Here is a 16,519-nt window from a genome sequence, read left to right on the forward strand (position 1 = left end):
GTTATCCATGCAAAATTGGTACTTAAACAGGAAAAAGATTTGTATAATCTTCTGCTAACTTAGGAAAGCTGTATGTCAGTCCCATGCTTGCAAACAGAGTGGTATAATCTTGGGATGAACTGTATTCCTTCCTGTGGATAATCCAAAGGTTTTAAAAATATTTTTAATTGCTTTCTTTAACTGCATAAGGGCCATGGGTGTAATGATTTATAAATGTTGGGAATCCTTGTTTAAAGCAGTAGTCTTTTTCCTCAGAGCAGAATTTGAAAGCTGTCTGATGCCTTTACTTAGAGAAAGATGGTCTCAATGACCTGTGTTCCCCAAATGTTTTGTGATTGTGTGTCTGCAGGGACTGAAATCATGCTTACTCTATGTCATCAGATTTGCATCCTGGCTGTCTTTGTGGAATGCTTAAAATCTTTTGCATGAGACCTTCCTGGAACATGCTGTCTGTTGTGTTTTCTGGCTTTCTCTTTTCTTACTTTCTACCTAAGCTGTTGCATTTGCTACAGCAGGTTCTCTCTCTACAGCTCATTCATACATTTGCTGTCCTTCTCAGAATTACCTCTGTGCTTTTAGCTCATCGCTTTTTGTTTCTCATCCTTTTCTTTTTCCTTTGATCAATGTGTCATCTGCTTCCTTTTTGCAAACCATGATTCTAGTTTTTATCCTATCTATCTGATTCTTCTTTATTTCCCCTTTTTCCTAGCAAAGTGAGCATTTTTTATTACTTTTTTTCTTTCAACCTTCCTCAGCCATGCTGAGCAAAATCCTCTCTGTATCTTCATCCCACTTGTCCTGTTCTAAACACTCAGAAAATCCAAGACCTGATGCTTTGGGGAATATTCCAAATACAGCAAAACTCCAAATGGAATTGTCTGACTGCTGCCAGCTGCTGATAACCAATGACTCCCATGGAAAATGAAGTAGCTGGTAACTTAACCCTTCAATCCTTAGGCATCCTGCCTTCAGAAATTGTAAATGGATTGAGCAGGAGCTCAACCAGCACCATGGTGGTTATGCTTCTGGAGGAGGAGGTGTTAAAGAGTTTGTGCAGTGTTAAAGAGGTCAATGTCATGTAGCTGAGTCACCTTTCTTTCTTCCTAGTGTACCGGTGTCAAAACGTGAAGATTATGATCCCAGGACACCACCAGTGAGCAAAGCCTCCAGAGCATCACGGAGCAGCGGTGGGAGCAGTTTGGGGAAGAAGATGGCTGGTATTGGTGCAAATGTGGAAGATAGGCAAGCCCTTCTGATGCAGGCCAAGAGGGAAGGCAGCAAGTCAAGGAAAGGTTAGAGAAAGTATGCTGTATTGCAGGGCCATGATTACACTGATGGCACTTAGAAATTGGGTGTGTGTTCAAGAGGAGATCAGCAAAATGCACAGTTAGAGGGAGAAGATTGCAAGTTGCTTGAAACAACCCAACAGAAGTTAGCTGCATTCAAAGTAAAAGCACACAAAACTTGTAAATAACAAGTGATCTTCTTGGTTGGTGTTCCTGATAAAAGAGAAAAGAATAGCCCTTTAATCTCAAAAAACTACTTCAACAATTCTTTTTCCTTTCCCAGCAAGCGGAGAATAAGTGCAGTGGGGTTTGTTCTTGAAATGTAATCTTCTTCACATTCTTTTCCTCCCCAAGAAATGGCTCCACCATTGCTACCTGATATTTTGCCACACAGGGATGTCTGTACTGCTAGAATCTATCCTGCTCTTAGCTTAGTACCTCCACTTAAGGAGCAGAGAAAGCTTGCTTTCTCAGGAAGAGAGTGTTGGGCACAAAAGCAGCTTGGATGTTTCACTGCTGAGCCTTGAACATAATCCTTGGTTCAATTATGAGCTAGCTTTTTTTTTCTTTCCTTAACTTGTCAGCCAGTTTGCTGTATATGTCAGCATAAAAATAAAGAAAATGGCAAAATGAAAAGAAATGTGGTGCAGTTCTCAAAGGAACAAATAACTTGTGTTATTGGTTAAGACCGTACCAACATTAAAAAGCAGTCCCTGTGAAGAAACTTTCAAAAGGGTATCATCAGCCTGGACCCAAACAGTGGCTGAGGTTAATCTCTTCCAAGGCACAGCTACAAAAGTTGGAAGCCTGTAAAAGGCTTGTGTCCAAAAAAAATCAATTTCTAATTTGAAACAAAATCATTTTTGACTAACAGGGGTTCAGGACCCATTACTTTTGCTGTATAGTCTGCTGACATTTCACACTTTCTGTTGTGCACAATGAATCCTAATAGTCATTTTATAACATTGCTACACCAATCAATTTAAGCAAGAGAAAGCCGTTACAATTCTGCAAAGTTTCAGGGGCAATTTTCACTGATGGTTTTCTTTTATGTTTTTTTCAGCTATCATTATTTTTTTTCTTTTCCTATTCCTTCTCCCCTCTCCTTCTCAATACTGTAGTGATGAAATTGAGATTTTTCACAGTTGGATGATGGGTTTTGTTCCTTGGATAGAGATAGTCCCAAAAAAGTAATTTATTTTCCATAGATTTGGGGGAGAAAAAAATATCCAACGTGGGTTTCCCTGCATTCATTCATTTCATTTTCTAGTACTTAGAAGAAGTTACACACTGCACATTGCACATAGCAACCAAACTGCACCTGCGCTGATTTAGTGAGTATACTGGTCAGTGTAATACCTGAAGATGGTGGGTGTCTTTAAGCAAGCACTTGTTGGGATTAGTAGCCTTGAGCTGCATGGCAAAATTTAGCTTATAAACATCGGCATTTACTGTGATACCAGATAAAATTCAGAGAAATTATTTCAAGCTGTGGAACTACCTCAGGTCTATTACTGATTTGAATAGCTTGTTTATCACAAGGCAAATTACCTAGCACTAATCACTGAAGTTGAAGTCTTCTGTATTTAGAACCTTTTTAATTGGCTTCCCTCTGTTATATGTTTGAACTCCTTTAACAACCATACACACATACTTGTATGGTGTTTTCTCATCTCCGGGGATCACCAGGGCACAATGTTAAGTTTCTTAATTCCAGGTAGTCCTGGACTTAGCTGTTCCTTGTCCTTGCTTCTACTACATATTACCATCTGTTTCTGAACAGGATTTCAGCTTTAGACTTCATTCTTTTGTTAGCAAGTGGGTAAGTCACATCTACCAAGAATAAAATAGGGGATATCAATACTGTTTTTGTTGTGAATTCATAAAAATGTGCAATTTATCAAAGGGCATCAGAGTTTGGAGCCAGCAAGCCTGGAAGTCTCTCTGGTTGTTGCCTATTGTCAGTAGAAAGTAGTCCCTCTTCTGCAGTGCAGTCACTAAGCCCCATCTAAGCCATGCTATGTGACGATACAAAGTCAGCAAGATAACATCCCAAGACATGAAATGTGGTGTTATCTAGCAACAAACTTTCACATGTTAATTTGGTCAGAAGAGAGCAGTGCTAACTGCTGAGAGCTTCCTGACAGTCAGCTGTTGCACTACTGCTACAGAGGTTTATTTTTTCTCATTCCTTGATCTGTCCTGTCAGTTTAAATTGTGAATGTTTAAGGCTGGAGAGGATGGCTCCCCAGGTACATCTTACTGTAAAGCCAGGTCTGTTGTAGGTCTTTAGGCTCTACTACAGCACAGCATAATTTTCCAGCACTTTTGGGGGTACTGTGTAACTCATGGTAGTGTCTCTACACAGCAGCATACGCTTTTGTACCAGATTTTGGTGTTGTCCTTTTTCAATACTTTTGTCTTCTTAGGTTTTGTTTTGAGAAGATGAATTGACTAATTGGTGAACCATTTCTGTGCTGGAATGAAGGATGGCTTTACTGCCCACGGGATTGCTCACTTACTGTGAGAGTGGTGTGCTTGGAAGGTGTAATTCTTGACAAGCCCACTTTTCCTTTCTCACTACAGAAGTTTAGTAAGGAGAAAAAGGAGAAAAACCTGGCCCCATCGCCTTGTGGAGCAAAAGGAGCACTTCTGCTCTCTTTGCAAGCTGGAAACTTACTGAATCAACCCAGCTTAGGCAGTCAGTATTTATTCTTTCACTGAAGGCTTCTTACCTTTCACTTCTGTTCGCTCCTAAATTTTTACTCCTTTGCTTTACTAGGTGTTTGTGTCTTGTAGCCAAACTTCTTTTTAGTTCTACCAGCAAAACTTTAAGCAGACGAAGCAATCCTTGAGTCTTAGATCTTTTCAGCAGTAAATTGTTTTTATTGGTGTCACCAGCAGCTATGTCAATTTGTACTAAAATCTAACAACTTGTCTAGGTCAAAAGCACTGAAGTACAGAAGTGTGTATTTCTCTTTCCTTCTGCCCTGGAAAATTTTGCTTTTGGGCTGGGAAAATAAGCTAGATTGTATTCTGCAATACGGGACACTTTGCTTCTGTACAACCTCACAGAAAGTCATTCTGTTTACCTCCTTCTTTAGATCTGTCTACACTGAAACAAAGGAATTATATTTTTCCATTTGTATCACTTCAGGGGAATGCAGCATCTGCATGATAATATATAGCATGAGCAGCTTTCCTTTCTATATGTAAGGGGAAAAGTCGGAGAAAGAAAAAAAATATTTTATCTCATAGAATCTGTACTTTTCCAGGGGCTGATTTTCTTCTACAGTGTTTGTTTTTGGTAGATTTTCTAATGGAGCTTCTTAGGGATTCAGGATCTGGAACAAGTTCCCTTGAGGGAAGACTCTTCCCTGCAATCGAATAGAGCAATTAGTTAATATTAGTGAAGTGCTTTGAAGATGTAAAGTACTATATAAATGTTAAGCATTATGAATATTACTATTATTCAATTCATAAAGATTTCCTTCATGATTATCAACCTAAATTTCCCATTGCTTACTTTCATTCCATTGCTGCTTGAACCAGACTCAACAGCTTCTCTTCATTTGTAGTGTTCACACTTTCAAAAATGTAGGCTGCTAATTTCTCCACTCTTCATGCTTTAGTTTTCTGTTTCTCAAGCAGAAATATTCAGCTATTAGAATTTTCTCAAAAGTCCACTTAGCCTACTTTAAATCATTCTTGCACTAAGTTAAATAGCATTCTTAGTGTTACCATTCAGAAGGCATTGGTAATTGCTTTGTGGGTACCTTGCCTTTATCTAGTTTATTTTTTGCTATTCTTTTCTACTCCAGCTCTCTCTTTGCATTGATATCAGAATTTAGATTATTCACACCACATATGAGGTTTCTTTTTCCAGGTGAATGTGTCTATTCTTTTTCCATGTCCCTTAGTTCTCTAGGTCATCTGTAACTTTTCCAGTCTCATACTGTCTTCTAACACCTGGAAATCTAATTAATTTGCTGTCATTTGCATCACCCCAGTTCTCTACGACTTTTCATAAATAATTACCAGTCACTTCATAAATTCATTAACTAATTCTGTTTAGCTATGAAATATATATCCTTCAGACTAAAGATTTTCTATCTTTTTTTCCCCTTGATAATTTCTTTTCATCAGCTTTATGAAACAGTATTTGCCAATATTCATTTTCTTTATTTTTTATACTATATTTTAAAGTTATTAGTAGTTTGACCATTTTAAGATCATTATTGATTTAATCTTCTCCATATATTAATGGACCAGCTTTCTCTTTGGTGTTTCTTTTCCCTCAGTAGACTTGTCTGCCTTTTTCAAGATGTAATTTAAAACATTTTTTTGTTTGTATATGCGCTTATTCAAGATTTCTTGCTACCCCTGTTCTAGCTCTGTGCAGTCTAACAGCATCAATATATTATTACTTAGCCCCTTTTCTTGTTTTTCATTTCTTGCCTTGGTAATATTTTCAAATGTAGGTCTATGAACATTCCCCTTGAGGTTGTATTGGCCACTCTGAGTCCATATATTTTCTTTTTCGGAGAAATACATCTACTTTGTTTTGAATGTAGTATGTTGACAATGTGCCAGCCTTTTCTCATACAGGAATTGAATATATTCTCTCATGGTCGCCAAGCTTTTATTACTTCAGTATTGGTTTCTTAAGATCCAGCTGCCTCATTCCACTGTCAGTTGAAATGGTTTCTAAGTCTCACTTACTCAGTTTTGAAGCCAAAAGTCTAAGCAAGAGGCTTCCAGTCTTTGTATGCATACCCACTCCTATAGTGGCTTGGCATGCTCTCAAGTTACCAAGGACACCCAATCAACATATATCCCCACAATATTTCCAAAACTTTCTTCTCTGATAATTAACTGTTCACTAGGGGAGCTTTTTTCCCTACACAGCGTTGAAGCACAGTGCACTGTAGCAGGACAGTAAGAACCTATCTCTTTTTTGGCCTCACTAGAATGTACTTAAAACATTTGTTCTTACGAGGTTGTAGACATGTATTTGTATACTTCTTAAATCAAAATAATATTTTGAATAATCTCTTTGATGTCTGTAAATTTTGCGCAGAAGTTGGAGCTCCAACCTTGATGCATTGCTTCATATTTCAGCATGAATGGTAGATAAGCTTGCTGTTCACAGAGCTGAGAAATATTTAGACATGACAGAATTAAAGAGCTAGATACTGATTTGATTTTGATTTTTGTTTAAACCTGTGGTTTTCCCTATATTTACTTTTCATTTACGTCATGTTGATAAGTCATTACTAGTGACATATTTTTAAAAAGCAATCCCAGAGGCTTTTACCTACAAAATCAGATTATCCCTAACTTGCCTATTCCACTTGTCACTGACGACCTGCATGTACACTGTCTGGGTAAGCAGTATCTATAAAACTTAGTTCTGAGGTGGATAGATGAAGGCTGGAATATGGGTGAAAGTATGGGTAATCCTCATAGTGTTGTGGTCAGTCCAGCTGGCAGCCAGTTGCTAGTGAAGTCCATCAATGATTTTTACCAGGACTGATGCTGTTTAACGTTAGCAATTTTAACAGTGGTACAGGATGCACCTTTAGGAAATTTGTAGAAAGCACCAATTAAGGATGGTCCCAAGATGGATCCTTGGAGAGCATCGCTTATGTTCAGCCATCACCTGGACATAGAACCGTTGCTTGCAACCCTCTGGCCGTGACCATCCAACCAATTCCTTATCTATCAAATAGTCTACCCTTTGAACCCATATCTCTCCAATTTAGAGAAAAGGATGTGGTGTGGGAGCATGTCAAAAGCCTTGCACAAGTCCAAGTCGTTGACATCAATTGGCCTTCTTTTGTCCACTGAGGCCCTTACTCCATTGCAGAAGGCCACCAGGTTGGTTAGGTATGATCTGCCCTTGGCAAAGCTGTGCTAGCTGTCTCATCTTCTCAACTTTCTGTGGTTTAACATGTTTTCCAGCAGGATCTGTTCCATGATCTTAGCAGGCACAGATGTGAGGCTCACAGCCTGTAGTTCCCAAGGTCTTGTTTCTCCCTTTCTTAAAATTGAGAGTTGTGTTTCTCTTTATGCAGTCACTGAGGACTTTATCTAACAGCTATGACTTTTCAAATATGATGGACAGTGGCAAAGCAACCACATCAACCAGTTCCTTCAGGGCCATGGCATGCTTGTCATCTGTTCCCGTAGATTTGTACACATTCAGTCTCATGAGATGGTCTTGGACTTGCTTTGCTCTTATACTGGGAAGGATTTTGCTCCCCTGGCCCCTGCCTAGAGGTTGTTGAATACAATGCAAATGTCTTTTGCATGTCTGTTGAAGCCAGGCACATGAAGTACAGGTAGAGGCTGAGAAAGCTGGATGCATTCAGCCTCAGAAGAAATCCAGCACTGATCTTCCCACTTTCTTCATTCACATTATGAGACACTGTAGACCTTTCTTGAAGGTGCCCATCAGCAACAAGCAAGAGACAACTGTACCAAGTTGCAACTTGGGAAATGTTGGCCTAGCTATTACAGGAAATGATTTTCACTCTGAGGATGGTGAAGCACTGAAACAAGATGCACAGAGAAGATAACTCATCATCAGTGGCAATACTGAAAACTAGCCATATAGGTGCCTTGAAAACCTGATCTTGATGGTTCTGCTTTGAGTGGAGGTTAGACTACAGGACCTCATCTTTCAACTTGAACAATTTTATAATTTGAGGATTTCCAAGGGAAGAAAGGAGTGGACTAGCTGTTCTATTTTATTTAAAGCAACATATTGTTATAGTAATAGTTATACACACACACACACACACAAGAAAAAAAGGTTTCATAAGAGGATATGAGAGCTGTTTCTGTGAAACAAGCTGGATCCTGTGGATTAGTGTATGAAATGGTAACAGTGAAGTCTGTCAACATTTGGACAGTAAGATGAAGACTATAATATATGGCTTATTATGCAGACCTGATTTCATATGGTGATCTTGAAATGAATGCTATGCGCAGTACTGTCAAAAGGTAGCAAATTCTTTGATTGCAATTTCACTGTGTATTAAAGACTTCAAAAAAAAGTAACCACTTTTAGTCCAGTTCTGTGCAGTAACACAGAATCATGAAATAATTGATGAAAGCTAACTAGCCTCTAATGTCTTCACTTTGTTCCACAGGGACAACTTCAGGACCTAGGGGGGATGCAGCCACATCTCCTGCACTGATGGGCAGCAGCAAAGAGCTTGTAACCACAGCCACATCACCAATCCAGCATGACATTTCACGGTAAGCTTCTGGGTAATCTCTGGTTTAAGATTCTGCAAACACAACTATCAAACTCTCCTAGATGCGGGGAAGTGGCTGAATTTCTATGATGTTTCATGTTAGCACAAGATGGATAATATAGACTAAAAACTGAGGTATCCTTCTGACATTTATAGTAAGCCTTAAATTGCTTGTTAGAATAAGAAAAGCAGGAATATGCCAAGTTCTAACATTTTAATTTTACTTAGAACAGAAACTATTTTATGTTTCAAGTACTGACGCATTAAATAAATTTATAAATTATTTGAATGGATGGTGTTAACCCTTGTTAGACTTTAAATCCTCTTAAAGATTTTACTCCCCCAGTAATCCCTCCACCCAATATTTTATCAAATGGCATTTGTTTTAAAATATTTTATACCAGAGTTGTTTAATGACAAGCAACAAAATCACATTAAGCCAGCAATTCCTGATTATGCTATATATCTGCACTAAATGTGCTGGAAAAGCAGCATTATCACTTCTGCTCTAAAGAAGAAGCAGAAAACAGCATTGTTGTTACACATTAGAGTCTAAGAACAACTTGCCTTTTAGGACAGGATTAGATTACAATTCTAGGGGTAAATGCCGAGAAAAATAACATACAGTCCTTACTTTTTTTTAACATATCCCACTCTTTATTATAATAAAATCTTTAGTTAAACAACAGTGTAAATGCTGATTATAGTACGAATTCGCTGTATTTTTTATGCTCTTAGATGATTCTGTGCAGTGGGATGACAAGACTGTATGGCCATTCATAAGAAGAGTTAAATGTTTCTTGGAGAATGAGAGGGCTTGAGTTAGATTTAATCTTTCTTTGGCCCAGTGGACTAGGAAAATGTATTCTTGATATCATTCCTGTATACTTGGCAGCAGCTGGCAGTTTATTTCTATCTTTTGAGAGAACTTGCAATATATGATAGGTGAAAAACCACTACCAATATTGACAAATTTGTACTTACTTGCTATGGAAACACTTTTTTTTTTTTTTTTCTCTGGGAGGATTTAAAAACTGAGATATATTGGTCTCTGTTTCCCACAAGTAACTGTGTTTAAGCAAACAGAAACTGCAAGATTGCCTTAACATTTCTCTTAGAAGCAAGACTTACCTTTGCAAGCTGGTAATATCGGATAAAGAGTGTGTAAAAGTACTGCTTGATACCATCTAATAGTGATAAGTTAAGATTCTATCCAAGCACTAAGGAGTAGATATAATTATTCACATCATACAACAACTGTGCAGAAAAAGGAATTTTATTCAAGAGGATTGATGGTCCATTCATTTCCACAGAGGGGAGTAAAATAATTGTTGAAATATGCTGTTAGATCATATCAGATAAAGCAATCAGTAAAAAATCTGATTAGCTGTCATTTTTAAAGGTTTGTTTTACCAGTTGATGGCAAATTGTGAAAAATCCCATATTAGGGGGGGTTCTCTCCCATTCTCACCAGCTTGCTTTCTCTCTGTTGGTGCTGTTAAATATAATTGACCAGCTTAAGCAGCCATGTTGTGCTTTCCCTTACTCATGGCCTTCTCTAATTGAAAATGGTAAATGGACAAGTATTTTTTTGGAAACCTAAAGCTGATCCTATCCTTCATCAAAAAACCTGCTTGACCAGCAGGTTGGTCTCAATTTATCACTAAATGGTTATAAGCTTAGACTGCAGGTTTAACTAACTAAATTAATCAATATTGAGAATTATTGCTGCTTTTGTGCCACTAAAGTTCGGGTTTGTCAGCATGTTCATTATAATCCGTGATTTGGAAGGATTTAACAGCCTAACCACAACAGTTGGCATGAGATGGAAACTTGCAGCACAAAGCCCAAGCCGAAGAGCAAATTTATTTATTCGGCAGTACATGTAAATCTAATTACTTTTGACTGTTTAAATTTATAGGACTAGATTCAACTAATGTTTGTGCCAGCTTTAACTAGCACAAACCCTGGCGCTCGGCAGTAGCAGCATTGGAAAGTTTGCCAGGGAGAAGGTGTTGGAAAGTGACAGAAGCTCCCTGCCAGAGCAAGGCTTTGGGGTGCTCACTCAGCTTCTGGGTGGGCATGCTAGATCAGCAGGCATGACAGGTAGAAGATGTGTTGGCTTGATAGCCCTTCTTGGCAGAGCTCAATGGCGATTTCAGAGTGTGTTACAGCTACCTTGTGCTTCAGGAACAATCACTGCAGTGCTTTCTCTCTCTCACTGAATCACCTCTGGGTCAAGAAGTAAGTTCCTGAGAAGATAAAAGGTGTGTACTCCCAAATTCTTAATGCTAGACCAGTGGAAGGGTCAGACTTTCAGAAGAAATGTGCACGAGCTTGCTTCAGTGGTGTCTCTGAAAGAAAATGTAATATTTCTTTATCTGGCATCCTGAGTTAGGCTAATAGTGAATTAGTTTGCCCATGTTGCTTTAACGCTTGCCTGTGGCTGCTTCTTGTAACACAGCCAAGCATTACATGTTTGGGTATCCAGTATTGTTAAGCCAAGTGTCTACACCTGCACGAGCCCCTTGAAAATATGCTCACAGCAGGTCTGGAAAGCTTTCTTATTCCATGTGCTTATTTATCTAGATCAAAGCCTGCATATTTGAAAAAATCATAGGCAAAGTTCGGACTCCGAAGAGTGAGTTCTGTTCTTTACCCCTAAAGCATTGTTCCTCTAAGTGTTTATTACATAGCTTTTTGGTGGCCAGGGACATGTCTTCTGTAACTGTTGTTTGCCTAGAAGCAAGGCTCTGTTCTTTTGGCTATGAAGGGAGCTGAAATTGAGTAGGTAGTGGCATTTATATGCTTTCATTCAGTAATGAGAACGTTGTTACATAAACTAGATCATACCTCAGGTAACATCAGGTAATGGTTGTAGCAAGACAAATACTGTGTTACAAAACAGAAATGAAACTGTTCTAAATCAAAATATTAATTTATGCTTTCTCAGGAAAAAAAAGAAAAAAAAAGTATTGCAAATTGTGCATTGTGAAAGACCATTTAATTAGATTACAGCCCTGGTGCAATTGTCAGGCTCTCCCCACGCGGAAACAGTTGTAATGTCAAGTTTTGCACAGTATGTCCTGTAACACTGTGGATAATCAAGCACTTAAAAAGACACAGGCAAAGGTTGTTCTGCTCCCCATGAAACAGATAATTCTCCTGCAGCATTTTTCACTTTGGGCAAGAAGTAAATTTAAGAACAGTTAAGTAAATTAAAGGATTGAGTGATAGTCTGGGATTTCTGCATTAAGCCTGTGCTTTCGTGTTGCAGTTTTAAATCAGAATTTCAGCACTACCTGAATGCATCGTCTTGGTGTGAAGTTTTTTGTAGTTATTCAAATAAGTGATTTAGAAGTTCCTGCAATAGGAATACTGTATTCGAACTGTGTTATTATCTGTAGGCTGTAGTGGCCTGTTGGAGTTCTTATAAACAGATTGTATTGTGTAAATTTGTGTTTAGGGACATTTTAAAAACAAAACTATTTACGCAATTGCCCAGCACATCTCAGATGAATGTGTATTCAGGGGCTTTTAAGCAAATTAATATCTGAAGTAAAATATAATGTGCAGTTATAAGCCTAATAATGCACATTGGAATAGTACTGAGAAGATCTGTTGTGCTGAATATTAGGAAATACAACAATGATGAGATTTAGGCTTTTGTCTTACCTATGCCTCTCAGATTTATGCATGTCGGATGCCCGAGTGTGGTTCTGCTCCTAAGACAATGCAGTGAAGTTTCTTCTCCCATAGTGTCTAAGCAAGCACTGCCAAAGATATAGATTATGTTTCCCCTTAGAATGATTCAATATTCAAAAGGAGGACAAGGAGGGCAAAGCTTCCATTCCAGATCTAATTAATGAGCATTTAAAGGAATTGAAAGTGTGTTTGGAGTGGGGTGCTGAGCTTGGTGATGATCATGATATGATACACAAGTTTTGCCCACTCCCCGTGAGAGCCAGCAGTGCAAAAAGTCCAATATAGTTCCATATGCAAGTGATAAAACCAGACGTTGGCAAATTAATCTCTCTTATTCACAGTGTAGGTTGTTAATTGTTCTCTCTGCTGGCTGTCGATATAATGTGAAATTTTCATTCCCTATTCAAGATGGAAAAAGTTGTGGCTGAAAATGTTAACATTTGCATTTTTATTTGTTGATTTATTTAAAGGACAGCCTCTCTTACAGCAATCCATCACTCAGTGACACCCCAAATATGAATAATGTATTGTAGACTTGCGGTTACAATGTGTAATAAGTGCCAGAGACAGTAGAAGAATGTTAACTATGTTGCAAATGTAATATTTATCGACTCATAGTTTATTGCTTTCGAGGTTCAATAATACTGACCACAGGACATTAATATCACTTATCTTGATTTTAGTTGGGCACCTCTGTATGTAGAAATAACCCATCTATCTCATACTTACAAAATAAATGTGAAATTTACAGCGCTTTGTAAGAAGTGCATTATAGGTTTCTTTGCTTAGTGCTCACAATTCTCCTTTTCTGCCTTCTCATTTACTTACATCTAACATTGATCCCACTCCAATTGCCTGACCCAGCTGGTGAGCACCTCAGCACTCTTTCAGAGGCTTTATTTACTGGCTGTATTACAATCTTGTGCATTTCTGGTGTCCGACCATCTCTCTCTTCCTGCTAAAGATCAGTATGAGAAGAGACTGATAGTGTTCTTCTTTCTGAAAAGACCTTGGCTGAAAGACTAAAATGGATGTAATTTCTCTTTGGAAACTACGTGCATACAAAATCATCTCTTGTAGAGGGGGCGTGACTATCAGTAAGAGAACCGCATAAGATGGCCAACAGTTGCCCTTGTAGACATGGCATGTACTTACAGAGAAATGATAATCAATGAATAGAAATGCATTTAGAATAGAAGTGCAGAGCAATTTGGGAAAATTCTGATTGAAATTTCAGGCTTTATTTTTAAAATCAATATTTTCTTGATAGATTACAGAACAAATTTTTTAAAAAAGCAATAAGATTATTCTGCAGTAGCAAGTCAGTTTGTGTCAGTCATTCGTATCTTCAGGCTTTGCTATGGAATTTTACTTCAGATACTGATACAGACAGGATTCTTCTCTTACGACCACTGAAAGCTTTGGACTTTTGGATGTGAAATGCAGATGGGAGCCCAGGAATGGGATCGAAACCAAATTTAACAATGGAAGATTTCAAACTTGTGTTGAAATCTCATTTTATCTGTGAAGCTTGGCTCTTGGGAAACTTGGAATTGGGTTCAGCCTTGAAAATGATAAAGCTTGATTATATTTCATGTGGTAGACATGAAGTAAATTTTGAAATGACATTCTGTATTTACATTTGAGGTTATCAAATTTAAAACACCACGAGATTCTTTTTCTTTACTGTGTGTAAAAGGAGCACCTATTTGTGTCAAAGTAACCCCCCTAATAGCTGCTTTGCAGTCGCTGTTTTCTGTGTCCGTAGCTGACAATGAAAATCGTATTGGGAAGTTTAGACTTGCAGTGCAAAGGGATTAATGTTAATTAGCAACTGTTGGCTGTAATTGTCACCCTCATTAAAATGCAGAATTATGTATTTCTTAGTTATAAATAACCTTTCTAATTGTACTTGATGTATGCCAGTTTAATCAAAAAGTACACTTGCAAACAGGTAGATATTTGCATTAATCTAGCACTGGATCTTTCAGTCTCTTTTGATCGTCTTTTATTCCAAAGTTGAGTAGTTGGGGGAGGTCTATTACAGCTACGTATTCTTTACACATTTTTTTTATTCAGCTATGTGGATCTGACAGGATTTTGTATTAAAAGAGGGGGAAATGACTTCTGGGAATGTTCAGCGCAACAGCAAGCATGTCAGTTTTCAAGTAGTTGGCAAAGTTTTCAACATTCAGTGGTATGACAGTAAGTTGATTGTAGTTTGAAAGTAATAATAAGCAAAGCTAAATAGACTACAGATCACATTATGAAGCTAACTGAACCTCTTAGGTCTGCTTCTTACCATCATTTTCATTGTTACCTTAATTAGTTTTTGCACTTCTTTTCCCCCATTGCTTTTGCCAGTTATCATATGCCACATTAAATCCTACACAAAGGTTGGTTTGTTGGATGTGATTCTTCATTCTCATGTAATCACAACAATGAAAAGTTAGTCTGAAAATACTCAGTATTTGCAGTTTCATTCTGTGTCTTGCTTTGCCTATTTGTTAAAAAAAAAAAACAAACAAAAAATATTGTCTTTTGACTGTTGCTTTTTTTCTTCCACTGGAACTCTGAGTGCTCTGTGTTGTAGCTTTTAAACATTTTCAAGGAACTGCTGTCATGGCAGTTTCTGCAGAGCTTGACAAATTAAGACCAATCTTGGTTACTCTCTTATGACTCTGTAAGGAACTGTTCTGCATGATTCCCTTCCTAGCACTGCATTCACTTCTCCTGCAAAAGAGAACTCTGTTTTTTTTGTTGTTGTTGTTTTGTTTTTTTATTTTTTAATATATGTTTTTTATTTTTTTAATAGAATATATTTTAAAAATATATTTATTTCTTTTTCTTTTCTTTTAAAGGAACTGAATAATAATATATTCAAAATAGTCACATCTATCCATTCTCTCACAGTTTGGCTCTGTCATACTTCCACCCCATCGCTTCTGCGCTTATCCCCTTTCTCTCCTTCCTTTGCCTGCCTGGAATATTCAAGCTGTAAACTCCTCAGAGAAGGATCCTGGCACAGTGAATCTCTGTGCTTGGTTGGTCCACATAATAACGATGATTAACTGTGATGCTAGTATAGTTAGGGTAGAATTCATCTTGCTTATCTCGAGACGACTGAGCTAGTTACCCCCAGCTCATTTTATGGCCGATGACTTATTTTAGGATCAGTTAAATCACCTTTTGGTGATGCCTGTCTTCCTGCGGACTGTAAAATAAGCCTGGAGTAACGTACACTGACATCTTATTCCTCTTGTAGCTGAATATGTGGAACTAAAAATAAGTTGTTTGTCATTTATGTGTTGATTATGTATTGGAGGCAAATGCAGGGTTAACCTATGTGCTGCATGGTCTGTGCCTTGGTTATTAATACAATTTTAATACGTGTGTTATAAATCAAAGGGCTTAGGTACTGAGAGCTCTGGGAGAGGGAGTGCAGGTGTACCGCATCCTCCTCAGTGGCACATGAGCTTGTGATAACTTACACAATAAAAATTCTTGCATCTCTGTTGCTTAAGGACATTAACCAACACTTTATACCGTTAGATGTGCCCCATTTCCAGGACTGGCTTTAATGTACCGTTTTTTTTTTTTTTCTTCATCATATTCTAATTCTCTGCCTCAGTGAAGACCTCCAGCTCTTGTTTTTTGTACCATGAACACTGTAGTATTGTCATCTCATTAGTTGTCCTTTCTCTAGCCCACTTACGAATGCATTAAAGAGGTCAGGCCCTCACAGATTTCTGTGTTGCTCCCTGGGTGACCTCCCTGGCCACTTTCCAGTGGACCAATTTTAATGTTATCTGTTTATTTCTCATTTTTGAAACAATTATCTGCCCATTTTCCTCTTAGCTTACGACAACTTTTGAGTCTTTGGTGTTAGATTTGCTGAAAATGTTTGGTACTGCAGATAAACTTTATAAACTCTATTTTTCCTCTCAGGTTGCATAATAATTCTACAAATCTAGTAGATATTTCCAATGGATTACAATTAAATATACTTTTCATCAATAGATCAAGCTTGTATTGTGGAAGTTTCTTTACTGTAGTTCCTATCAATCTGCTTGTTCCAAACACCAACATTCTTTTATTTTTAAATTTGTGTATCACTGCGGATCATTTTAAAAATAAACCTTACATTTGCCAATTCTCACTGCCACACAACTGAGGCAGTTTTAGGCAATTATATCATAGTTAACAGTGGTTCAGCTATTTCATCCCTATGCTCCCTCAGAAGTTTGAATGAATACCAACTGA

At 37.8% G+C, this 16,519-nt stretch overlaps 1 protein-coding gene across 1 annotated transcript in view; it reads left to right on the forward strand.

The window, feature by feature from the left end:
- Nucleotides 1–16,519, forward strand: part of KIAA1328 — a gene marked incomplete at both ends in the record, with an annotated part of 180,897 nt that overhangs the window by 147,572 nt on the left and 16,806 nt on the right. The window contains 2 exons of the mRNA XM_079548838.1: nucleotides 1,108–1,292; nucleotides 8,444–8,552. Of these exons, the coding sequence (XP_079404964.1) occupies nucleotides 1,108–1,292; nucleotides 8,444–8,552 (294 nt within the window). The remainder of the gene's footprint in view (nucleotides 1–1,107; nucleotides 1,293–8,443; nucleotides 8,553–16,519) is intronic.

This window comes from Tetrao urogallus (genome assembly GCF_951394365.1).
Source record: "Tetrao urogallus genome assembly, chromosome: Z".
NCBI lineage: Eukaryota > Metazoa > Chordata > Aves > Galliformes > Phasianidae > Tetrao > Tetrao urogallus.